A 25499-nucleotide genomic window follows, 5' to 3' on the forward strand; every position below is an offset into this window, starting at 1 on the left:
GGAGGAGTGGGAACAATGTTAATCATGTGGGTTTGTGTCTACAACGTTAATAGTACAACATAAATATCACGGCACACAAGTAGTTGACTGTGTGAATATTTTTTGGTTTCTTTTTTGTTAACAAATATTTTACTGGCATATTTTGGATAATTTCCTAATTGAATTGACCATGGCATACAAATAAGATCCTGTAGGAATTTTAAAAAACGACAATAATAGACTGCTTGCATTGGAACTCACCATGGTGACAGATGGAGGGGACTGCACAGACCTCACAGAGGACATGCTGGTCTGGTGCATGTAGCCATACCCATGCTGCTGCTGCTGAGCACTCTGATGGTACGCCCCAGGTAGCACAGGAGCTTGTAGTCAAAGACAGACAGGAAGACAGACATTGATAACAACATTTTGAGACCTTTCATTTAGTGCTCAAAACAGATTTTTTTTGAGCAGGAATACCATCTCCTTTGAGTCACACTGCGCATACTAGGTGATTGTTAGAACATCACAAAGAAATCTAAATGGAACCATGCCATCCCCAGTTGACCTGGAAATCAATCAAATAGTTATTGACTGTTAAGTATGTCTGTGGGCAGGGAAGAAAACTGTGAGAGAGTTAAAATTAAAACAGTTAAACATCACAACCATCATCAAAACCCTAGGAGGCTTTCAAGCATTGGATTAGGGACTCCTGTGTACCTCATGTCAGTGGGCTGTTGGTCAGGTTGTATAGTGAAGGGCGAGGGAGGCATTCTGTTGGTCAGACACGTGCTGGGAGAGGAGTTAGGTAAGAGGGGAATCAGGAGTCACACTGATAGTCAATGGCTGAATGAATGATGTCTACTCCTTCCACCGTATGTGTGTGTACGCACGTGCTTGTTATTGGTGTGTTGACTCACAAATCCAAGCATCTGTATGACCTAATATTTCCAAAATCAAATTTCTAAGTGTCTATATGTTAAAATTTTTCTGACTGAGCTCTGACTACCTCTGTCCTGGGACTGCAGTGCGGAGCTGCTGCTGCAGACAGACAGGCTTTTGTCCCACAGGTCAGAGGCAGAGGCCAGTGAACTCACTGACTGGGCCTGCGAGTGCACCGACTGCTGAGATTGCTGCCGGGTGAGGCGGCTCACACGCTCTGATGCACAGCCACAAGAGGGCGACAGAGACAGTAGGAAAAACAACAGTGAGGAAAATAACAGAGCGAGGCAATGGAGAGAGAAAATAAACAGAGAACGTAAGGAATGTAGAATGTAGAAGAGATGAGTGGAGCAGGAGGAGGATACAGGAAAGTGTGGAGGGAGATGAAAGCATGTTGTAGGGTTTTGTAGTACCAGACAGTCTGTGAAGACTTTTAGACTGAATGTTATCCTCCACAGGGTCAAAGTCAAAGATGGAGCCTGGGTCCGTCCGCCACACCTTAAGGTCTTTGACAGGGGAAAGGTCAGGAAAGGGTCATTTAGACTTACAGAGAAAAGACAGGAAGAACACAGGAATACAAAGTAACGGAAAACAGAAATCCACAGCTTAAGTCATGTAGATTACAGAGAGTAAACACATACAGTTTCGGGCCAGGTGAGTAGAGTCCAATGTGGAGCTTCCGTCTGCAGAGTGAGAAACTTGTCACAATGGATCTTTTCTGTTTCCACAAATGTAACGTGGACACATCTGGGCTTGGATTCATTTTGTCACTGACACTAAACAACCTCTAATTGCTAGACACTAGACAGCACATGTAATTGAAAAACTTTGTTCAAAAGACATCACAATTTCCCCTGACTCTTCAAAGATTAGATTAATTAATTTCCCTGACTTTAAGGTCAAATCCTTTTTGAGGACGTGTGGTGCCTGCCATTTTGTGTGCTGCTCACCTACGATGATGCCGCCGGGTCTCCTGTCCATCTCCACCACCTGTGGGTGCACTCCCTTGTAGGCTGCCTCGCTCATCATCAGCTTGTTCCGGTGGTGCATTCTCTCCATGCTTTGGTCCTCCATCACTGGGGTGCAGCCTCGGCCCCTAGTCCGCTCAAAGTCCTCGTGGTATTTCGCCTGTCAAAGCAAATATGGGTGGCACATTTTCAGCTTCACGATAACAAGTCAGAGTTTTATGTGGCAGCTTAATGAGAGGAACATTATTGATGTACATTAACACATTTGTGAAATCGTGTCACACCAGGCAAATCGTCTGTCAAACGCACAAAAACACATGTGCCGATGCGCGCACACACACACACACACACACACACACACACACACACACACACACACACACACACACACACACACACACACACACACACACACACACACCCAGTGTGCATTTTGGTCAGACAGAAAAGGGTGCATTTTGGTCAGTATGCAAAAAAACTCCACACAAGCAACCATGTAAAAATATTTTTATTAGTAAAACACACACTCACAGACACGCTCACAAACACACGCTCATTAGGCCTCCCTCATGAATGGTAACAGCCATGCTGTTAACTCTTTAGCTCTGTGGGTTAAAAGTGCAGCAGTCCCATCCGCAGTGTGCTTGACACGTGTTAACTCGCTCCATGGTCTACGCAACCGCCATGGTAAACTGAGCTCTACCATGGAGATATCGTTCTGGGACTTCCTGACACGCCTTAGTTCGGGCGTGTCCAACTCGTTGCAGGACCGGCCCTTCATCTCTTTCATCCCGCGCTGGTACTTCACCTGGAACACACAAAAGATAAGCATGGTCATCCTCACCAGCACACTCCCACCTGGGTTTGGTTGAATCTCTAATGTAGTGCCATTCCACGACATAGGGCACTGCTTGCAGTCAGAGCCCATATACATGTTGCACAGGAGGTTACTGATCGATTTTAAGTGTGGCCCCACAGACCTCGGTGAAGACCTGATGCGGCCAACGGGCCAAAATGAGTTTCATGCCCCTGATATGAAAGCTCATCTGACCAGAATCAGTGGCACCTTAATCGGGGAGAACGGGTCGGTGGTAATGACTGGAGTGGAATTTGTGGAATGGTTTGATGTCATTCCATTTGCTCCGTTTCAGTCATTATTATGAGCCATCCTCCCCTCAGCAGCCTCCCCTGATAGGTTGTCATTTCAGGTGCATCCTATGTGACTTGCCGAGCTGATGTTCTCCTGGTTCTGACGGACTCTCTCCAACTCTGGGGTGACTCCCACACTGGTGGCCTGCAGCTGCTTTTTATACTTCACCTGTGGTCACACGACATTCACACAACATTTAAAGAACATTCACAAGTCAGAGTTGTCTCTACAACCAGAATATTACATTATTATGACGTCCCATGCCAGATTTTGCCTCCTGGGTATCATTAGTGATTGGCAGCTGGGTGAAAACAGTGTCCCGGTTCAGTTGCCATGGCTCCAGAGGTCCTGGGCTGCCTGGCTGGGGCCCTGTGTCCCTCCCGTCTGCTCTGCTCCCTCAATGGGGGATTGTTCAGCAAGGTCCACTAATGGCTGTAATGACTTAGACTAGACCAGGGCCAGTGTGAAAGGCTGTCTGTGTCAGGCGGGACAGGACAGAGTTTCAGACCAAAATAGTGTTCAATAACAAACCAAGGGCCTTTATCTTTTGAGGAGTTTAAATGTAATGCCAGGAGCAAATTCAATGGTAGGCATTGTATCAGTAACTAAATGGTTGTTCAGTGTGTCTGCCGTTTGTCATTTGTAGTTTGCAGCAATGAAGCTGTAGAAAACCCAAACAAAACCAGATGAAACCAGTTTTCAAAACAAGCCCTTCCTGTGAGGTCAAAAGTCAGACAAGGTTCTCACCGAGCTGATGTTCTCCTGGTTCCTGCGGACCCTCTCCGTGTCAAGGGTTTCCATGACTGCCGTCCCGCTCCCCACCCCCTCTCTGTATTTCACCTGGACATGGAACAGAGCCGTCACACAATCTTACAGCGGCACTGTTAACTTGCTCACCGTACAAATGTCATAAAAATAATTCCCATCAACACTCATCATAATATTGAAGACCTTGTTAAAATAAGAAAGCCAAGTACATAATAGAGCTAGGTTCAGATCTAGATACAGATCTAGGTTCAGATCTAGGTTCAGATCTAGGTTCAGATCTAGATACAGATCTACGTTCAGATCTAGGAACAGATCTAGGTACAGATCTAGGAACAGATCTAGGTACAGATCTAGGTACAGATCTAGGAACAGATCTAGGAACAGATCTAGGTACAGATCTAGGTACAGATCTAGGGTACAGATCTAGGTACAGTCTAACCTACAGCAACATACTGTAGTTCATAAGGTCCAAGGACTATATGTACTTTACATGGTTGTGTAGAACAAAGGATTGCATCTTACATCACTGATTTTCTTTGTGTTCTCTCTGGCGAGGATGATTTCTGGCGTGTCGGTGACAGAAGACATCAGACTTCTGTGCAGCTTTGAGTCCCAAGCGTACTGACACTGGAGGTTTAGAGCAAAAGGGCAACTGTGTGGACAGATAATACTGCATGTTATAAAAGTGTGTGTGTGTGTGTGTGTACTGTGTCCCTCACTGAGCTGATGTTCCTCTGGTTGTTCTTCACTCTCTCCATCTCGGGGGTGTCGAACCCATACGAACCCTTCAGCTTCTCTGCTTCATCCTTGTACTTCTTCTGCATAAAGCCGAGAGATTGACACTCCATTAAAGCACATACCCCATTCATTAGTGTAACATAAAGGGCTACTCATGGTGGCATGCAGTACTGAGAGGTAGCCCTACCTGACTGTAGACATCTTTCATGTAGGCGGCATGCAGTAGTTCTGGTGTGTCTGTCACTGTACCGTACGAGCTCTCCCTCAGCTGGGCTGTCTGCTTGTAGGAGGTCTGAAAAAGTCAAACACAGACTAACACTTACAGTACACTAACAGACTTAGGTTAGCTTAGCAACAACAGGATATTAAAAGCATCATGACAGAAACACTGGTTTTCATTTCCTGTTGCATGAGGTTTTGCTACTGTGTGCCCCAATGAACACGATCAAGGTCTCAAATTAAGGTTTTGTTTTAGAGTGAAACTAAATAGACACAATATAGTCTCTAAAATTAATGTTTTATGAGGTGGTTTCATAAGACAGCGATGCAGACCGGCGATGCTTAGGCCCATCTATAAGTGATGAGGGAGGACCATACGTTGTCTGTGTGTGTTGCGGTTATGTAATGGAGCCCTGAGGCTGGACAGGTCCATCTGCTGCCTGTTATTTTACCTGATTATAATGACTGTGGAGCTGATTAGTATTACTGTGGGCAGGTCTGTAAAAGAGAGCAGGTGTTCTCAGATGGAAAAAATTGCCACAAAGCAGATGTGATACTTTACTGCTGCGTCACATTTGAAATATTGAGAATTTAAAATATGACAAATGTGACTGGTTCCATTTCAGCCTCTAACCCTTTGGTCTCTCCTTTCTAGTTCAGAAGAGGCTGGTGGGAGCAGTTATTGGAGGAGAGGTTCATTGTAAAGGCTGTAAAGGAATTAATGGAACGGGGTCAAACACGTGGTTTCCATGTGTTTGATGCCATTCCATTTATAGCATTCCAGTCATTACCATGAGCCCATCCTCCTATAACTCACCCCACCAGCCTCCTAGGGTCTACATATACCAAAGGCTTTGGATAGTTGTAAGCAATATGATGATGGCACTACCTGGACTCCTATTAAGACTAAGCAGAGCTTCCATGCTTTTACCTGTGCAGAACAAAGTTGTAGGGGCTAGGTAGAGAAATGGAGCTGGGCCTAACTAGTGGTATGGGTTGGGCCCTACCTGGCTGGTTAACTAGTGGTACGGGTTGGACCCTACCTGGCTGGTTAACTAGTGGTATGGGTTGGGCCCTACCTGGCTGGTTAACTAGTGGTATGGGTGGTGCCCTACCTAGCTGGTTAACTAGCGGTATGGGTTGGGCCCTACCTGGCTGGTTAACTAGCGGTATGGGTTGGGCCCTACCTGGCTGGTTAACTAGCGGTATGGGTTGGGCCCTACCTGGCTGGTTAACTAGCGGTATGGGTTGGGCCCTACCTGGCTGGTTAACTAGTGGTATGAGTGGTGCCCTACCTAGCTGGTTAACTAGCGGTATGGGTTGGGCCCTACCTGGCTGGTTAACTAGCGGTATGGGTTGGGCCCTACCTGGCTGGTTAACTAGTGGTATGGGTTGGGCCCTACCTGGCTGGTTAACTAGCGGTATGGGTTGGGCCCTACCTGGCTGGTTAACTAGCGGTATGGGTTGGGCCCTACCTGGCTGGTTAACTAGCGGTATGGGTTGGGCCCTACCTGGCTGGTTAACTAGCGGTATGGGTTGGGCCCTACCTGTCTGGTTAACTAGCGGTATGGGTTGGCCCCTACCTGGCTGGTTAACTAGCGGTATGGGTTGGGCCCTACCTGGCTGGTTAACTAGCGGTATGGGTTGGGTCCTACCTGGCTGGTTAACTAGTGGTATGGGTTGGGCCCTACCTGGCTGGTTAACTAGTGGTATGAGTGGTTCCCTACCTAGCTGGTTAACTAGCGGTATGGGTTGGGCCCTACCTGGCTGGTTAACTAGCGGTATGGGTTGGGCCCTACCTGGCTGGTTAACTAGCGGTATGGGTTGGGCCCTACCTGGCTGGTTAACTAGCGGTATGGGTTGGGCCCTACCTGGCTGGTTAACTAGCGGTATGGGTTGGGCCCTACCTGGCTGGTTAACTAGCGGTATGGGTTGGGCCCTACCTGGCTGGTTAACTAGAGGTATGGGTTGGGCCCTACCTGTCTGGTTAACTAGCGGTATGGGTTGGGCCCTACCTGGCTGGTTAACTAGCGGTATGGGTTGGGCCCTACCTGGCTGGTTAACTAGCGGTATGGGTTGGGTCCTACCTGGCTGGTTAACTAGCGGTATGGGTTGGGTCCTACCTGGCTGGTTAACTAGCGGTATGGGTTGGGCCCTACCTGGCTGGTTAACTAGTGGTATGGGTTGGGCCCTACCTGGCTGGTTAACTAGTGGTATGGGTTGGGCCCTACCTGGCTGGTTAACTAGCGGTATGGGTTGGGCCCTACCTGGCTGGTTAACTAGTGGTATGGGTTGGGCCCTACCTGGCTGGTTAACTAGCGGTATGGGTTGGGCCCTACCTGGCTGGTTAACTAGTGGTATGGGTTGGGCCCTACCTGGCTGGTTAACTAGTGGTATGGGTTGGGCCCTACCTGGCTGGTTAACTAGCGGTATGGGTTGGGCCCTACCTGGCTGGTTAACTAGCGGTATGGGTTGGGCCCTACCTGGCTGGTTAACTAGCGGTATGGGTTGGGCCCTACCTGTCTGGTTAACTAGTGGTATGGGTTGGGCCCTACCTGTCTGGTTAACTAGTGGTATGGGTTGGGCCCTACCTGGCTGGTTAACTAGTGGTATGGGTTGGGCCCTACCTGTCTGGTTAACTAGTGGTATGGGTTGGGCCCTACCTGGCTGGTTAACTAGTGGTATGGGTTGGGCCCTACCTGGCTGGTTAACTAGTGGTATGGGTTGGGCCCTACCTGGCTGATTAACTAGTGGTATGGGTTGGGCCCTACCTGGCTGGTTAACTAGTGGTATGGGTTGGGCCCTACCTGGCTGGTTAACTAGTGGTATGGGTTGGGCCCTACCTGGCTGGTTAACTAGTGGTATGGGTTGGGCCCTACCTGGCTGGTTAACTAGTGGTATGGGTTGGGCCCTACCTGGCTGGTTAACTAGTGGTATGGGTTGGGCCCTACCTGGCTGGTTAACTAGTGGTATGGGTTGGGCCCTACCTGGCTGGTTAACTAGTGGTATGGGTTGGGCCCTACCTGGCTGGTTAACTAGTGGTATGGGTTGGGCCCTACCTGGCTGGTTAACTAGTGGTATGGGTTGGGCCCTACCTGGCTGGTTAACTAGTGGTATGGGTTGGGCCCTACCTGGCTGGTTAACTAGTGGTATGGGTTGGGCCCTACCTGGCTGGTTAACTAGTGGTATGGGTTGGGCCCTACCTGGCTGGTTAACTAGTGGTATGGGTTGGGCCCTACCTGGCTGGTTAACTAGTGGTATGGGTTGGGCCCTACCTGGCTGGTTAACTAGTGGTATGGGTTGGGCCCTACCTGGCTGGTTAACTAGTGGTATGGGTTGGGCCCTACCTGGCTGGTTAACTAGTGGTATGGGTTGGGCCCTACCTGGCTGGTTAACTAGTGGTATGGGTTGGGCCCTACCTGGCTGGTTAACTAGTGGTATGGGTTGGGCCCTACCTGTCTGGTTAACTAGTGGTATGGGTTGGGCCCTACCTGGCTGGTTAACTAGTGGTATGGGTTGGGCCCTACCTGGCTGGTTAACTAGTGGTATGGGTTGGGCCCTACCTGGCTGGTTAACTAGTGGTATGGGTTGGGCCCTACCTGGCTGGTTAACTAGTGGTATGGGTTGGGCCCTACCTGGCTGGTTAACTAGTGGTATGGGTTGGGCCCTACCTGGCTGGTTAACTAGTGGTATGGGTTGGGCCCTACCTGGCTGGTTAACTAGTGGTATGGGTTGGGCCCTACCTGGCTGGTTAACTAGTGGTATGGGTTGGGCCCTACCTGGCTGGTTAACTAGTGGTATGGGTTGGGCCCTACCTGGCTGGTTAACTAGTGGTATGGGTTGGGCCCTACCTTGCTGGTTAACTAGTGGTATGGGTTGGGCCCTACCTGGCTGGTTAACTAGTGGTATGGGTTGGGCCCTACCTGGCTGGTTAACTAGTGGTATGGGTTGGGCCCTACCTGGCTGGTTAACTAGTGGTATGGGTTGGGCCCTACCTGGCTGGTTAACTAGTGGTATGGGTTGGGCCCTACCTGGCTGGTTAACTAGTGGTATGGGTTGGGCCCTACCTGGCTGGTTAACTAGTGGTATGGGTTGGGCCCTACCTGGCTGGTTAACTAGTGGTATGGGTTGGGCCCTACCTGGCTGGTTAACTAGTGGTATGGGTTGGGCCCTACCTGGCTGGTTAACTAGTGGTATGGGTTGGGCCCTACCTGGCTGGTTAACTAGTGGTATGGGTTGGGCCCTACCTGGCTGGTTAACTAGTGGTATGGGTTGGGCCCTACCTGGCTGGTTAACTAGTGGTATGGGTTGGGCCCTACCTGGCTGGTTAACTAGTGGTATGGGTTGGGCCCTACCTGGCTGGTTAACTAGTGGTATGGGTTGGGCCCTACCTGGCTGGTTAACTAGTGGTATGGGTTGGGCCCTACCTGGCTGGTTAACTAGTGGTATGGGTTGGGCCCTACCTGGCTGGTTAACTAGCGGTATGGGTTGGGCCCTACCTGGCTGGTTAACTAGTGGTATGGGTTGGGCCCTACCTGGCTGGTTAACTAGTGGTATGGGTTGGGCCCTACCTGTCTGGTTAACTAGTGGTATGGGTTGGGCCCTACCTGGCTGGTTAACTAGTGGTATGGGTTGGGCCCTACCTGGCTGGTTAACTAGTGGTATGGGTTGGGCCCTACCTGGCTGGTTAACTAGTGGTATGGGTTGGGCCCTACCTGGCTGGTTAACTAGTGGTATGGGTTGGGCCCTACCTGGCTGGTTAACTAGTGGTATGGGTTGGGCCCTACCTGGCTGGTTAACTCTGTGGCCTTCTTGGCCCTCTGCATCTCCAACACGTCACCACTGATCTCCATGCCTTTACCCATGATGTCATTCTGCAGGTCCTTGCGGTACTCTTTCTAGAGGGAAAAGATTCAACACTGCTTAATTCTCACATAATGTAATGATGGTGTGATATTGTGCATCACAAAAGTGTGTGTGAAAATTCCAAGAAGTAAAAAAACTGTGAAAGTGAAAGATGAGTATAGAAGCAAAACTGTACCTCATTGAGGATGTGGCTGGCGTTTTTAGCCCGTATGAGGTCTGGTGTGTCCTCCAATCCCAGCCCTGAGAGCCCCCTCCCCTTCACCTCCAGTCCTTCCCTCCTGTACTCCTTCTGTAGGCACCAGCCATATAAATATCATTACTAGAATGGACATTCCCAATCAAGCAAATGTTTTTCAATTCTAACTGAATGTATGTGTAGATGGTGCATATCAGCAGATGGCAAAATGGACTCAGACCATAGACTTAAGACCACATTTGAAGTATAGAGACATTTGATTTTGAAATGAAGTATCCCTTTAAAATATCATAGAGGGCTATGTTGGCACAGACCTCACTCAGGATGTTGCTGGCATGGCGGGCAGTCAGGTATCCAGGGGTCAGGTCAACGTCCACTAGGGCCTTGCCCCGGATGTGGCCATCATATTCTTTCCTGTACTCTCTCTGATGTCAGTGGGAAGAAAAAGGCACGCCATCATCCTTCTGTCATTACCACGCACGCACGCACGCACGCACGCACGCACGCACGCACGCACGCACGCACGCACGCACGCACGCACGCACGCACGCACGCACGCACGCACGCACACACACACACACACACACACTTCAGCATGTTACATCATTACAGTAAAGGCAGGTGTGTCACCCACCTCACTTTGCATTTTCTGAGCCTCCTTGGACACTCTGTAAGACTGTGTGTCCACAAACTCCATCTGGGACTTGCCTTTGTTTCTCTCATACTCTTCCTTGTATTTCACCTGTTAGGGAAGCACATCCATTAAACCACAAGAGGCAGACATATTGACGATCGATAACGTGCATGGGAGTTATAATATATGTACCTTACAGTACAGTGAGTGCATACATTTTTTGTGTGTGTATGTGATCACTGCAGGAGGTGAACCTACAACCTTGCTGCTAAGGCCCCGCTTATCCAACAGAGCCACACAGGCCAGTTATCTTTTAAAAAAACATCCGGGAGATCATACTGGAGATCCACGCCGTTCCACCTCAGGCTCATTTAGATGTTTTGACCCTCAGCGTTGAAACATTGTTTCAGTAAACCCCATGGTAGTATAGACCACAGCGTGAGGAGTCTCTTACTATACCCACCTGGCTGTGCAGTACCGCATTCTCCCTGTGGTGGAGCTGTTCTGCTGTGTCCAGTGCTATATGGTAGTGTCCCTTAGACTGCTCGTACTTCTTCTTGTACTCTACCTGAATAGACAGAGGACAGGTGTATGTTAGAGCCGGGCTGGATCAAAAGCCTGCATAGTGCATATCCATCGGCTCTGTAGGAGGGTTACTAGACGTTCTGATCTGTATCAGGGAGAGGGAAACATTACGTTGCTCTGCAGCTTGCTGGCGTGTAGAGCGTGTTTCAGCTGTAGTAGGTTGGGCAGGTCCACGGATCCCTCGATCACCTGGTTCTGGTTGGTCTTATACTTCACCTGTAGAGAACAAACAAACACAGATAGAAACCTTCCTGAAATGAGTGTTGTCCTTCACATGCGGTGGGGTGCAAGGCATGGACGAGGAAGCAATGTGAGGATTCTGTGAGGTAAACAGAGGATTCACCTCACTCATCCCCACGGGAGTGGTACAACTGGCTTGGGGTCAATTCCCGTTTTAATTCAAGTCAACAAAAATGGCCCATTGTTTTTACTGAGGATGCTTTCAAATGTCAATTCACCTCCTGAATTGACTGAATTGAGATGACATTAACACCCACCCTGTTAAATACACCACAAATCTGTTCTCAAATCCTAAGACTTCTGACATGGGAACTTTCATCCTCACAGCGCAGGCTACAGCTTCTCATCCAAAGGGCCCCACTCTCTTTAGTTTCAACCAAACCCTCCATTTGCCTTTAAAAGGTTCCCATGGAAACTGCTAACACGGCAGCCTGAATTTTAGCTAAGTGCACGTTGAAAGCAATAAAACATAGGAACCTCAATGGAACAAACCCAGGAGACGGGAGAGGAGCTGAGGGGGGTGTCCCATTGAGGTTCCATTTACAGGCTGTTTCTGAAGGGACATTTGAGGAGTGTACTGTAATACCCCACTACTGAGCCAAGCACAGCTGAGCTGCCACATTCAGTAGCCAAATGTTGTTGAACGTTGCAGATAGAAATGCTACAAATAGAGCCGGCGTGATTCCTTATTCTACATGTCAGAGAGGCATGTAGAAAAACATGACTGTTTTACATAGCTTTTTTCTATCTGAAAGTTGCGTCCTCCTGAACATGCCCCAGGTTACGCATCCACCATAATGGCCAGAACTGTGTTGGAAAGGACAATGTGGGAAGAAAGTCAGAGTCAGCACAGTACAGTTTGGGCCGGTGCAATAGTGTGAAAAGGGTATACAGTTGAAGTCGGGAAGTTTACATACACTTAAGTTGGAGTCATTAAAACTCGTTTTTCAACCACTTCACAACTTTCTTGTTAACAAACTATAGTTTTGGCAAGTTGGTTAGGACATCTACTTCGTGCATGACACAAGTAATTTTTCCAACAATTGTTTACAGACAGATTATTTCACTTATAATTCACTGTCTCACAATTGCATTGGGTCAGAAGTTTACATACACTAAGTTGACTGTGCCTTTAAACAGCTTGGAAAATTCCAGAAAATTATGTCATGGCTTTAGAAGCTTCTGATAGGCTAATTGACATTATTTGAGTCAATTGAAGGTGTACCTGTGGATGTATTTCAAGGCCTACCTTCAAACTCAGTGCCTCTGCTTGACATCATTGGAAAATCCAAAGAAATCAGCCAAGACCTCAGAAAAAAAATTGTAGACCTCCACAAGTCTGCTTCATCCTTGGGAGCAATTTCCAAATGCCTGAATGTACCACGTTCATCTGTACAAACAATAGTACGCAAGTATAAACACCATGGGACCACGCAACCGTCATACCGCTCAGGAAGGAGATGTGTTCTGTCTCCTAGAGATGAATGTACTTTGGTGCAAAAAGTGCAAATCAATCCCAGAACAACAGCAAAGGACCTTGTGAAGATGCTGGAGGAAACGGGTACAAAAGTATCTATATCCACAGTAAAACGAGTCCTATATTGACATAACCTGAAAGGCCAATCAGCAAGGAAGAAGCCACTGCTCCAAAACCGCCAATAAAAAGCCAGACTACGGTTTGCAACTGCACATGGGGACAAAGATCGTACTTTTTGGAGAAATGTCCTCTGGTCTGATGAAACAAAAATAGAACTGTTTGGCCATAATGACCATCGTTATATTTGGAGGAAAAAGGTGGAGGCCTGCAAGCCGAAGAACACCATCCCAACCATGAAGCACGGGGGTGGCAGCATCATGTTGTGGGGGTGCTTTGCTGCAGGAGGGACTGGTGCACTTCACAAAATAGATGGCATCATGAGGGAGGGAAATTATGTGGATATATTGAAGCAACATCTCAAGACATCAGTCAGGAAGTTAAAGCTTGGTCGCAAATGGGTCTTCCAAATGGACAATGACCCCAAGCATACTTCCAAAGTTGTGGCAAAATGGCTTAAGGACAACAAAGTCAAGGTATTGGAGTGGCCATCACAAAGCCCTGACCTCAATCCTATAGAACATTTGTGGGCAGAACTGAAAAAGTGTGTGCGAGCAAGGAGGCCTACAAACCTGACTCAGTTACACCAGCTCTGTCAGGAGGAATGTGCCAAAATTCACCCAGCTTATTGTGGGAAGCTTGTGGAAGGCTACCTGAAACGTTTGACCCAAGTTAAACAATTTAAAGGCAATGCTACCAAATACTAATTGAGTGTATGTAAACTTCTGACCCACTGGGAATGTGATGAAAGAAATAAAAGCTGAAATAGATCATTCTCTCTACTATTATTCTGACATTTCACATTCTCAAAATAAAGTGGTGATCCTAACTGACCTAAGACAAGGGATTTTTACCAGGATTAAATGTCAGGAATTGTGAAAAACTGAGTTTAAATATATTTGGCTATGGTGTATGTAAACTTCCGACTTCAACTGTAAGTGCACCACGTGACTGAGGTATGTGTGGGGACGGACAGGGCGCGTTGGAGACCCACCTGGCTGGTGAGAGCATGGGCAGCCTGTGTGTGTTTGAAGGACACACAGTTGCTGGGGTTGTACTGGGGCTTCTGACCCTTGAACTCCCTCTCAAACTTCTCCTTGTAGTGCACCTGATGTGTGTTATGAGTGTGTGTGTGTGAGAGAGTGAGACAGAGATAGAGATATGTGAGTGCACACAGCGACAGCAGAAATTATGAGGCACACACACCATTACCCCCTTATCCACCCATCTTTCTCCCCCTCAGCAATCCACCTCCCCCTCCCCCTCCTCTCCCTTCAGCTCTCTGCCCAGCAGTCATGACAAAGCACATCTGTAATGCTAAACCAGGGGACCCAGCAGGTCTGGGACCAGGCCAGGCATGAATGTCCTTTCATTAAACAGTGGCCGAAGGACAGAACACTAAACACTACACTACGTCTCAATAAAATTGTCTCCTTCCCTTGTCTCATTAACAGTGGCAGAAGGGTATGTCAGAACAGTATTGAGATGCATGGTTTTGTCGCAATACACTTAAGCCATCTCCTTTCATTGTATCCTTTCCTTAGCTCCTTCCCTTTATGGTTGGAGACAAACTAATTCTCCAGTCAATGGTTCAATACCTGGTTATAAAATGTAAAACAGTAGTAGACACACAAACACATATATATATATATATATATATGGAATGTTTTATTATCTTACCAGGCTAGCGAGTTTGGAGGCCACTTTGGCATGCTCGATATCAGATCTTCCCAGGACATCATTGTAGATTTCATGCTTAGTTTTACTCCTATAGGACACCTGTGAACCAGAAGAACCAGAGAAACAAGGGCAAGCAAAGACACACTATGAAAGGGCTAACTTTGCTATTCAGTATGTATTCTCTCAGTGTTATGTTCATGGGCTTCTCCCTAAATGACGCAGACTGTGTGTATGAGAGAGAGATGCCAGCTAGGGACCAGGACTGGGACTGTCGATGTGGTGGTAGAGCAGTGGAGGTGTTGAATATTTGATGAGTGCTGCTACCCACACACACTGCCTCACCCACATAGCACAAGCAAAGTTGTGTCCCCCACTGTAAACAAACTGCCACTTTGAAGGCTTAATGAAGCCTTCATAAACCCTTTATAAGACCTATAAAGATGTTTCAGACATTATTCACAAGCAGTTATCATATGCTATATAAAGGGTGGCAATAAAGTTTACGGCAGAACACACAATGTAAGGTCCTTTTATCACCATTATGTAGTCAGACTTTGCTTAGACATGAATCGTTAACATCTATCTAGTTCTGAATCTACAGTTCTTTTAGAGTGTGACCCTCGTCTAGTCTTGGGACTAGAGTGAGGTAAATCAACACCATGTCCAACACCTTTTCCTAAAAAAAAACTAAAGACTAAACAATAGAATATATATACAGTTGAAGTCAGAAGTTTACATACACCTTAGCCAAATACATTTAAACTCAGTTTTTCACAATTCCTGACATTTAATCAGAGTAAAAATTCCCTGTCTTAGGTCAGTTAGAATCACCACTTTATTTTAAGAATGTGAAATGTAAGAATAATAGTAGAGAGAATGATCTATTTCAGCTTTTATTTATTTCATCACATTCCCAGTGGGTCAGAAGTTTACATACACTCAATTAGTATTTGGTAGCATTGCCTTAAAATTGTTTAACTTGGGTCAAAAGTTTCGGGTAGCCTTCCACAATAGGTTGGGTGAATTTTGGCCCATTCCTCCTGACAGAGCTGGTGTAACTATTTATTTATCTGTTATTTTACCAGGTAAGTTGACTGAGAACACGTTCTCATTTACAGCAACGACCTGGGGAACAGTTACAGGGGAGAGGAGGGGGGTGAATGAGCCAATCATAAACTGGGGATTATTAGGTGACCGTGATGGTTTGAGGGCCAGAGGGAATTTAACTGAGTCAGGTTTGTAGGCCTCCTTGCTCGCACACGCTTTTTCAGTTCTGCCCACAAATTTTCTATAGGATTGAGGTCAGGGCTTTGTGATGGCCACTCCAATACCTTGACTTTGTTTTCCTTAAGCCATTTTGCCACAACTTTGGAAGTATGCTTGGGGTCATTGTCCATTTGGAAGACCCATTTGCGACCAAGCTTTAACTTCCTGACTGATGTCTTGAGATGTTGCTTCAATATATCCACATAATTTTCCATCCTCATGATGCCATCTATTTTGTGAAGTGCACCAGTCCCTCCTGCAGCAAAGCACCCCCACAACATGATGCTGCCACCCTCGTGCTTCACGGTTGGGATGGTGTTCTTCAGCTTGCAAGCATCCCCCTTTTTCCTCCAAACATAACGATGGTCATTATGGCCAAACAGTTCTATTTTTTTCCCCACCAGACCAGAGGACATTTCCCCAAAAAGTACGATTTTCGTCCTTGTGCAGTTGCAAACCGTAGTCTGGCTTTTTTATGGCAGTTTTGGAGCAGTGGCTTCTTCCTTGCTGAGCGGCCTTTCAGGTTATGTCAATATAGGACTCGTTTTACTGTGCATATAGATACTTTTGTACCTGTTTCCTCCAGCATCTTCACCAAGGTCCTTTGCTGTTGTTCTGGGATTGATTTGCACTTTTTGCACAAAGTACGTTCATCTCTAGGAGACAGAATGCGTCTCCTTCCTGAGCGGTATGATGGCTGAGTGGTCCCATGGTGTTTATACTTGCGTACTATTGTTTGTACAGATGAATGTGGTACCTTCAGGCATTTGGAAATTGCTCCCAAGGATAAACCAGACTTGTGGAGGTCTACAATTTTTTTTTGAAGTCGTGGCTGATTTCTTTTGATTTCCCCATGATGTCAAGCAAAGAGGCACTGAGTTTGAAGGTAGGCCTTGAAATACATCCACAGGTACACCTTCAATTGACTCAAATGATGTCAATTAGCCTATCAGAAGCTTCTAAAGCCATGACATAATTTTCTGGAATTTTCCAAGCTGTTTAAAGGCACAGTCAACTTAGTGTATTCAAACTTCTGACCCACTGGAATTGTGATAGTGAATTATAAGTGAAATAATCTGTCTGTAAACAATTGTTGGGAAAATGACTTGTGTCATGCACAAAGTAGATGTCCTAACCGACTTGCCAAAACTATAGTTTGTTAACAAGAAATGTATGGAATGGTTGAAAAACAAGTTTTAATGACTCCAACTTAAGTGTATGTAAACTTATGACTTCAACTGTATCTATTATATTGTATTTACTGTAAATGCACTTCATAAAAAGTTTGATTTGACATGAACTCACGTCGCTGGCCAGTTCAGTGGCCTGTTTGGCGTTCAGGATATCAGGTCTGTCTGCCAACGTGGTGAAATTGTGGTGTTCCTGTTTCCCTGTCCTGTAGTTGACCTGAAGGCAGGGAGGAGGGAAGGAAGTGTTAGGATTATTTGCGGAGCGATTCATTTTTTGCATTTCAGGGGCATTCATTCAATCATCATCATTTGTGTACTGTAACATTCTGTGTCAAAATGCATTGTCTCCTCACTGGCTGATATTTCTGTAACAGAGAGATTAAGCATAGTGATAGACATTAGAACGATCAATGGGAACGATCAGTCGGATCCTTTGGCCCACTTTTCCCTGGGTGATGTTGATGCATACTGACAACTCTCAAATGAGCAACGTGTCCAGAGGGCCCTCAGAATCCATTATGGGATATTGGCACACAAAAATCCCTGACCTCAACCAAGCATGCAGAATGTGAAATCTGCATTTGTGTGCACTTAATTTGTCCATGGATTCATATCCATGTTGACTAAAACTTCAGACAAATGTATTTTATACAGCACAAGTGACAACTAGCTAGCCTAAACCAGAACATTTCACATGATTGTAGCTTGTGTGACCTACAGCGGTATAACAGTTACCGCTGCTGCCTTAGAGTACATGTAAGCCAGGTTCAAATCTGGCCAACTCCATTCTAACAAACCCTCCTCCTTACTGTCATGTCTCTCTTATTCACTATTTCTGCATTATAAACATAAAACAGTTTGTATCAGAGGAAATGCATTGCGGGTAATTACTTCACTCTGCTGTTTGTTGACTTCCATAGCGTGGGAGACCTCTGGTAAGGTCTCCATGGTGGTGTAACTGGACTGGCCTTTCTCCGCGTTGTACTTCTCCTTGTACAGTTTCTGGAGAGGACGACAGACCAGAGAGAAGGGCAAGAAAACCATTACATATTCAACGTGCTGACTACACGAGACCCTGGAACGGATACATCACCCACCCACACACAGTACACGAGATTCCCATCTGAGCGTGAATCATTTAGCAGGAGGGTGAACGTTAACAATATGCAGCTAAAGAATAACCGCTCGTTATCCAGGTATGATACCTCTGGTACGAACCAGTCACAAGGCACTGAGAGGTGATGGGCGCCAGTGTTATAGCTCTTTGGGAAATGGAGTGATGGAAGAATAGATCAAGTGGGTTGTGTAGAAATACAAATCTGAATAATACACTAAGCATAGGTTGATCACCTCAAACCTCTGATCGGTGTTAGGGAGAGAGATACAGACAGAGACAGAGAGCGGACTGAGAGACAGAGACAGAGAGCGGACTGAGAGACAGAGACACAGAGCGGACTGAGCCAGACAGAGACCGGGACAGAGAGAGACTGGGACAGAGAGAGACAGAGACAGAGAGAGACAGAGACAGAGAGAGACAGAGACAGAGACAGAGAGAGACAGAGACAGACTGAGACAGAGACAGAGACAGAGAGAGACAGAGACAGACTGAGACAGATACAGAGAGAGACAGAGACAGATACAGAGAGAGACAGAGACAGAGAGAGACAGAGACAGAGACAGAGAGAGACAGAGACAGAGACAGAGAGAGACAGAGAGTGGACTGAGACAGAGAGTGGACTGAGACAGAGAGTGGACTGAGACAGAGAGTGGACTGAGACAGAGAGTGGACTGAGACAGAGAGTGGACTGAGACAGAGAGTGGACTGAGACAGAGAGTGGACTGAGACAGAGAGTGGACTGAGACAGAGAGTGGACTGAGACAGAGAGTGGACTGAGACAGAGACAGAGAGTGGACTGAGAGAGAGTGGACAGAGACAGAGACTGAGAAAGACTGAGCCAATGAGAGAGAGAGACAGAGAGACAGAGACCAGACTGAGCTAGAGAGAGACAGAGAAAGACAGACAGAGACAGACTAAGCAAATCAGAGAGAGACAGAGAGAGACAGTGGATTGAGACAGACAGAGACTGAGACAGATAAATACTGAGCCAATGAGAGAGAGACAGAGACAGACAGAGAGAGAGACTGAGCCCGACAGAGAGTGGACTGAGACAGACAGAGACAGAGATAGAGCGAGACAGACAGAGACAGACTAAGCCAGACAGAGAGAGACAGAGACAGACTGAGCCCGACAGAGAGTGGACTGAGACAGACAGAAACAGAGATAGAGCGAGACAGACAGAGACAGACAGAGAGAGACAGAGCCCGACAGAGAGTGGACTGAGACAGACAGAGACAGAGATAGAGCGAGACAGACAGAGACAGACTAAGCCAGACAGAGAGAGACAGAGACAGATTGAGCCCGACAGAGAGTGGACTGAGACAGAGACAGAGATAGAGCGAGACAGACAGAGACAGAGACAGACTAAGCCAGACAGAGACAGACTGAGCCCGACAGAGAGTGGACTGAGACAGACAGAGGGGGCGTGTCTGGGTCTGGGCCAGTGGGTCTGCCTGCAGAACAGTAGACATCACAGCTGTTCCCCTCAGCCTCACGCCTGGTTGGGCACCTTGATACCCACTCCCCTGTCCAATCCATTGGCACTGTAAAGTATTAGGGGTAAGGGATTGGTTGTGCTGTGTGATCCACTCAAATTACAGGACATTCCACCTGGACTTCTGTATGAGCACTGATCCAGCATATAGTTATACTATCCTCCTTTAGCAGGTGTCTCAGACTTGATGATATTCAGGTATATCATAGCATCAAGCTGGACACAAAAAAAACTGACAGAAACATGGACTACAGCTGTGGACCAGATACTGGCATGCTTACATCACTTTGGTGCTTTGCCACTTCTTTAGCAAATGCAGTCTCAATGGTCTGGGGCATCTGTGAGTACAGACTGTGGCCCGTGTCCTTCCTACCCTCTTCTTTGTAGCTTTTCTGAAACAAGAAGGGAACCTCATGGCACATACTGTTTGACAATATTTATTATAAACAACGCACCCACCCACCCACACAGTATACCTGGCTGTAGAGCTGGGAGAGCTCTTTGGCATGCTGGATCTCACTGGTCTGGGGCATGAGGGAGTACAGAGAGTTGCCCATCTCCTTTTTCCCAGCTTCTTTGTATTTCCTCTGAAAACAACAGCAACATTGTGAACTCTTCGTGGCTCTGATGATCCTTCCTCTCAACTCCACCAAGAACCCATCTAGAATCAATCAGCTTGAGAGAAAACTCAGAGCATAGAAGCAACATAGAAGCAATATTTTAGCTATTTGATGCTGGCTGCAGTAGTTGATATGGTAAGTCTATGACTAACATAGAGCCATTCTGTAGGAGTGTGATTGAAGCTGCTGGTTTTTCATCACACAGTTAGTAGAACAACGCTGTGAGCCGCACCTGAGACATCTCTTGAGACATTTCTTTAGCAAACTTAGTCTCCATGGTTTCAGGCAGTAGTGCGTACAAGCAATTGGAATGTTCCTGGGTGTCACTTTTGTAATTTTGCTGAAAATCAAAAAGGATACCCCCCAAAAACCCAACGAGAATGTTTGAAAAATATATACCATCCTATGTACAGTTGAAGTCGGAAGTTTACATACACCTTAGCCAAATACATTTAAACTCAGTTTTTCACAATTCCTGACATTTAATCAGAGTAAAAATTCCCTGTCTTAGGTCAGTTAGGATCACCACTTTATTTTAAGAATGAGAAATGTCAGAATAATAGCAGAGAGAATTATTTATTTTCAGCTTTTATTTCTTTCATCACATTCCCAGTGGGTCAGAAGTTTACATACACTCAATTAGTATTTGGCAGCATTGCCTTTAAATTGTTTAACTTGGGTCAAACGTTTCAGGTAGCCTTCCACAAGCTTCCCACAATAAGTTGGGTGAATTTTGGCTCATTCCTCCTGACAGAGCTGGTGTAACTGAGTCAGGTTTGTAGGCCTCCTTGCTCGCACACGCTTTCAGTTCTGCCCACAAATTTTCTATGGGATTGAGGTCAGGGCTTTGTGATAACCACTCCAATACCTTGACTTTGCTGTCCTTAAGCCATAACTTTGGAAATATGCTTGGGGTCATTGTCCATTTGGAAGACCCATTTGCGACCAAGCTTTAACTTCCTGACTGATGTCTTGAGATGTTGCTTCAATATATCCACATAATTTTCCATCCTCATGATGCCATCTATTTTGTGAAGTGCACCAGTCCCTCCTGCAGCAAAGCACCCCCACAACATGATGCTGCCACCCCCGTGCTTCACGGTTGGGATGGTGTTCTTCGGCTTGCAAGCCTCCCCCTTTTTCCTCCAAACATAACGATGGTCAATATGGCCAAACAGTTCTATTTTTGTTTCATCAGACCAGAGGACATTTCTCCCCAAAATACGATCTTTGTCCCCATGTGCAGTTGCAAACCGTAGTCTGGCTTTTTATGGCGGTTTTGGAGCAGTGGCTTCTTCCTTGCTGATTGGCCTTTCAGGTTATGTCAATATAGGACTCTTTTTACTGTGGCTATCGATACTTTTGTACCTGTTTCCTCCAGCATCTTCACAAGGTCCTTTGCTGTTGTTCTGGGATTGGCTTGCACTATTCGCACCAAAGTAGGTTCATCTCTAGGAGACAGAACGCTTCTCCTTCCTGAGCGGTATGGTGATGACTGAGTGGTCCCATGGTGTTTATACTTGCGTACTATTGTTTTTTTGTACATTTGTACAGATGAACGTGGTACCTTCAGGCATTTGGAAATTGCTCCCAAGGATGAACCAGACTTGTGGAGGTCTACAATTTGTTTCTGAGGTCTTGGCTGATTTCTTTTGATTTTCCAATGATGTCAAGCAAAGAGGCACCGAGTTTGAAGGTAGGACCTTGAAATACATCCACAGGTACACCTCCAATTGACTCAAATTATGTCAATTAGCCTATCAGAAGCTTCTAAAGCCATGACATAATTTTCTGGAATTTTCCAAGCTGTTTAAAAGCAGTCAACTTAGTGTATGTAAACTTCTGACCCACTGGAGTTGCGATACAGTGAATTATAAGTGAAATAATCTGTCTGTAAACAATTGTTGGAAATATTACTTGTGTTATGCACAAAGTAGATGTCCTAACCGACTTGCCAAAACTATAGTTTGTTAACAAGAAATTTGTGGAGTGGTTGAAAAACGAGTTTTAATGACGCCAAGCTGAGTGTATGTAAACTTCCGACTTCAACTGTATATCTTTTTCAAGAACACATACATTAAAATCTACAGTACATATGATCTGAAAATGCATATATTACACAGCATATATTTTCTTCATAAAATGTTTTGTAAAATATACCATGTATATATTTTCACACAAATAGAAATATAGAGTACATTTGATTTTTAAATGCACGTACAAAACGTATAGTGCATACACTTAGAGTCAAAACATATTGACACACGTGCGTGCCTAGTTTACCTCGCTCTGCATTTCTGAAATCTGTTTGGCAAACTCTATCTCCTTTGTCCCCGGCAGCTGGGAGAAAATGCTGCTGGATATCTCCTGTTTCCCTTTCTGTTTGTATTTATTCTGAAAGACACAACAAGACTCAGCAGCTCAGAACAAAACTGCCATTTTGATCTTGTATCAGTCCATTATCATAGCCTGTTGTATTACAGTAACATCCATCCATCCACCCACCTCACTCTGCAGTTCTGTCACTGTTTTAGCAAACTGAATCTCAGTGGTTTCTGGAAGCTGAGAGTACAGGCAGGTCAAACTCTCCTTTTTACCGCCTTCTTTGTAATTATTCTGGGGAAGAAGAGGTGTGTGTATGCTTCAATTTCAATGAAAAATGATTAAGAAATGCTGTTTTATTGGGAATGCTAATTTCGTACAACGGAGGACACCTGAGACTGATAACATTGTTGACTTGTCTACCTCACTCTGTAACAGAGAAGCCTCTTTTGCGTGCTGGGTATCCATAGTCTCTGGTAACAGGGCGTAGAGACAACTGGAGGCCTCTTTCTTCCCTGCCTCCTTATATTTAGTCTGCGACGCAATGAAAACAATCATGTTATTTCTGAATTTCCTTGTCAGCACACTAACTGTTATCAAATAGAGATGATATCTACCATATCTATTTATCAGCTGTGTTTTCCAACTCCGGTCCTCCAGTATCCCAACAGCACACATTTTTGTTGTAGCCCCAGACAAACTCACCTGATTCAACTAATTGAAGGTTTGATGATTAGTTGACAAGTTGAATCTGCTGTGCTTGTCCTGAGCTACAACAAAAAATGTGTACTGTTGGTGTTACTGGAGGACTGGAGTTGGTAAATACTGCCATACAGTGTGGTCATTGGAACTTGCCTGAACATAACTTTTGTCTGTAATTATTATTGTTCAGTGTACTTGAGACAGCAACTAAATAGAAAGGAAGTGGCAAAACAATCAAGAGCGTCCAAGTCTAACCTCACTCTGAAGTTCGGTCACAGCCTTCACAAACTGGGTCTGTTTGGTCTCTGGTAGTTGAGAGTAAATGCAGCTTGAGATACTCTTCTTACCTTCCTCTTTGTACTTGTTCTAGGACACCAATGGGAAGAAACACAGAATTGGACTCAGTTTGACTTTTGGATTTAGACACTGGGGATCTGTAGAGAGTGTTGTTAGTCAGGTGTTATTGGGGGTGACTTAGAAATAATCAATAATATAATCAATAATAAAAACTTTCACTGTCACTAGTGTTAAGCCGAAGCTTTGGCTGTTTGTTCTTTACCTCGCTCTGTAGGTCAGAGACTTTGGCAGCAAACTGGGTCTCTGTAGTCTGGGGGAGCTGAGAGTACAGACTACTGGACTGGGTCAGTTTCACATTCTCCTTGTACTTGTTCTGGAAAGACAACAAATTGGAACCCTCATTAAGCTCTAGGATGATATTTTCACTTAGCACAGCATTTATTTCAAAATGAGTAAGTACGGTTAAAAACACCGCCTTTATGTGCATCTTAGAATTGGTGGAATATAGTATGAGGCACATAGACCTTTACCTCACTCTGTAGCTGGGAAGCCTCTTTGGCGTGCTGGGTCTCCAAAGTCTCTGGTAAGGTGGAGTAGAGAGAAGTGGAGGCCTCTTTCTTCCCTGCCTCCTTGTATTTAGACTAGAAGACAAAATACGACATGATATTATCTCACATAATAGGTAACGAGTAATTTCTTATTTCAACATTGACATACAACTTATGAATTATAATGTGCTGAATAAAATTTTCCTCTTTTCAACGACTTGCTGAATGCGCTTCCCGCAATAAACATTGTCACTGTATCTTATCACCGTCTCTTTCACCACTTAAGAAGAGAGCGTAGAGAGACATGCTTATCAATAAGGTAGGTTGTCTACGTCTATTTAAGAGAGGTGATAGAGGAGGCATCTGCTGTGATACCATGCAGGAGTGTGATGGAAGCTGCTGGTTTGTCATCACAAAGTTAGTAGAACAACACTGTGAGCCCCACCTGAGAGATTTCTTGAGACATTTCTTTAGCGAACTTGGTCTCCATGGTTTCAGGCAGTAGTGCGTACAAGCAATTGGACAGTTCCTGGGTGTCACTTTTGTAATTTTGCTGAAAGGTACAGAAAGTGTTGACAAAAATGAATAAAGTATTTTTGTCAGGATTGAAAATCAAGATTAAACTGTTTCAGTTGGTAATGAGTGAATGCAAGGAGACACAAACAAATGATTCCTATAGTAACATGATCAAAATGAAGAACTACATGCACACACATATTTTTCCTTGTGAGTGTTTCAACTAGACATTAGAAGGAATATTTTACAACACATAACTTTTGTGGAACAGGTATAGATAGACATTCTACATTGACTGATCAAAGTGAAACAGTAAAGTAATCTGAGCAACAACAAAAAAAACTTTACCTCACTTCGGAATTCTGATTGCTGCTTGGCAAATTGTGTGTCCGCTGTTTCTGGCAGCAAGGAATACAGGGTGTTGGAAAGCTTCTGTTTACCATCCTCTTTGTATTTCACCTGAAAAACACATCTCTTTGATTTCTGTGGATCCAGGTAATGTGTCTTTTAAATGGATGTTTTTGCAAAAGGCTTGTTGGCATAAGTTTTTCATGATGCCTTACCTCACTATAAATATCACGGTGCTCTTTGGCTAGTTGGGTCTCTGTCGTTTCTGGAAGCAGGGAGTACAGAGAACTGGAGGCACCCTTTTTGCCACCTTGCTTGTATTTCAGCTAGAGAAGGAAAAACAACGTCTATGGTGATCATGATGATTATGATCAGAAAACATATTTATTCTGAGGGATACTAGAGGATCTGAATAGCTGAAGATATATATATGAGGCATAACGTCTTAATGTATGGAATACTGTATGTGTAATAAACTATACCTTAACCATATTTGTACACTACATATTAAAGTATACT

At 45.5% G+C, this 25499-nt stretch overlaps 1 protein-coding gene across 1 annotated transcript in view; it reads right to left on the minus strand.

Annotated features, from left to right (window-relative positions):
* LOC120050998 (LIM zinc-binding domain-containing Nebulette-like) overlaps window positions 1-25499 on the minus strand; it is a 112612-nt gene that overhangs the window by 1950 nt on the left and 85163 nt on the right. Inside the window, exons 5-7 of the mRNA XM_038997567.1 lie at window positions 1872-2049; window positions 1335-1427; window positions 241-362 (exon numbers count right to left, since the gene is read on the minus strand). Coding sequence (XP_038853495.1) covers window positions 241-362; window positions 1335-1427; window positions 1872-2049 — 393 coding nt within the window. The remainder of the gene's footprint in view (window positions 1-240; window positions 363-1334; window positions 1428-1871; window positions 2050-25499) is intronic.

This window comes from Salvelinus namaycush, chromosome 7 (assembly GCF_016432855.1).
Source record: "Salvelinus namaycush isolate Seneca chromosome 7, SaNama_1.0, whole genome shotgun sequence".
Lineage (NCBI taxonomy): Eukaryota > Metazoa > Chordata > Actinopteri > Salmoniformes > Salmonidae > Salvelinus > Salvelinus namaycush.